At 56.0% G+C, this 559-nt stretch overlaps 1 protein-coding gene across 1 annotated transcript; it reads right to left on the bottom strand.

The window, feature by feature from the left end:
• Positions 1 to 8: 8 nt before the first annotated feature.
• LOC112093208 lies at positions 9 to 553 on the bottom strand (the record flags this gene model as incomplete). The annotated part of the gene is made up of 1 exon (XM_024171254.1): positions 9 to 553. A coding segment is annotated over exon 1 (519 nt), but the record flags the coding sequence as incomplete, so codon positions are not given.
• Between the last annotated feature and the right edge of the window lie 6 nt (positions 554 to 559).

The following is a 559-nucleotide window of genomic DNA, read 5'->3' as shown; positions in this document are numbered from 1 at the left end:
GAGCCATGAGGAACACCATAAGATTCAAAAGTGGGGCCCGCATCGTAAATCGAGCCCTGATACTCGGTCCCTTTGGCGGCATTAAACTTGGCCTTGATCTTCCCAGCCCATCTCCTCCCTTGCAAGTACATTCTCTCGTACCCATCATCCCTATACCATCCTTCTCTCTCCTCGTTCTCCTCGTACTCCCTCCATCCGGCGGAGAACTCCGACCCGTCTCTCGGCGGCGGAAGGAGCCCCAGAAACGCCGCGAAGGCGAGGTCGTGGTTTCCCGACAGGAAGACGTGCTTTTGGTGCGGGTATTTCGAGGGTAGCGATACAAGGAAGTCGAGGACTTGGCGGGTGTTGGGGCCGCGGTCGCAGTAGTCGCCGAGGAAGATGACGGTGGCGGTTTGGAAAGCGGGGTCGCCGATTTGGGACTCGAGGTTGGACCAGAGGTTTCGGAGCTTGGTGTCGAAGCCGTGGATGTCGCCGATGCAGCACACGACTCTCGGTTTTGTTGTTTGTGGCGGATCTTTTTCTGACATTTCTTTTTTCGAACTTCTCTGTTGGTTTCAGA

Source organism: Morus notabilis, unplaced genomic scaffold (genome assembly GCF_000414095.1).
Source record: "Morus notabilis unplaced genomic scaffold, ASM41409v2 Scaffold8982, whole genome shotgun sequence".
NCBI lineage: Eukaryota > Viridiplantae > Streptophyta > Magnoliopsida > Rosales > Moraceae > Morus > Morus notabilis.
Note: the sequence above shows the minus strand (reverse complement) of the source record. Positions and strands in the feature narration are given on the sequence as shown.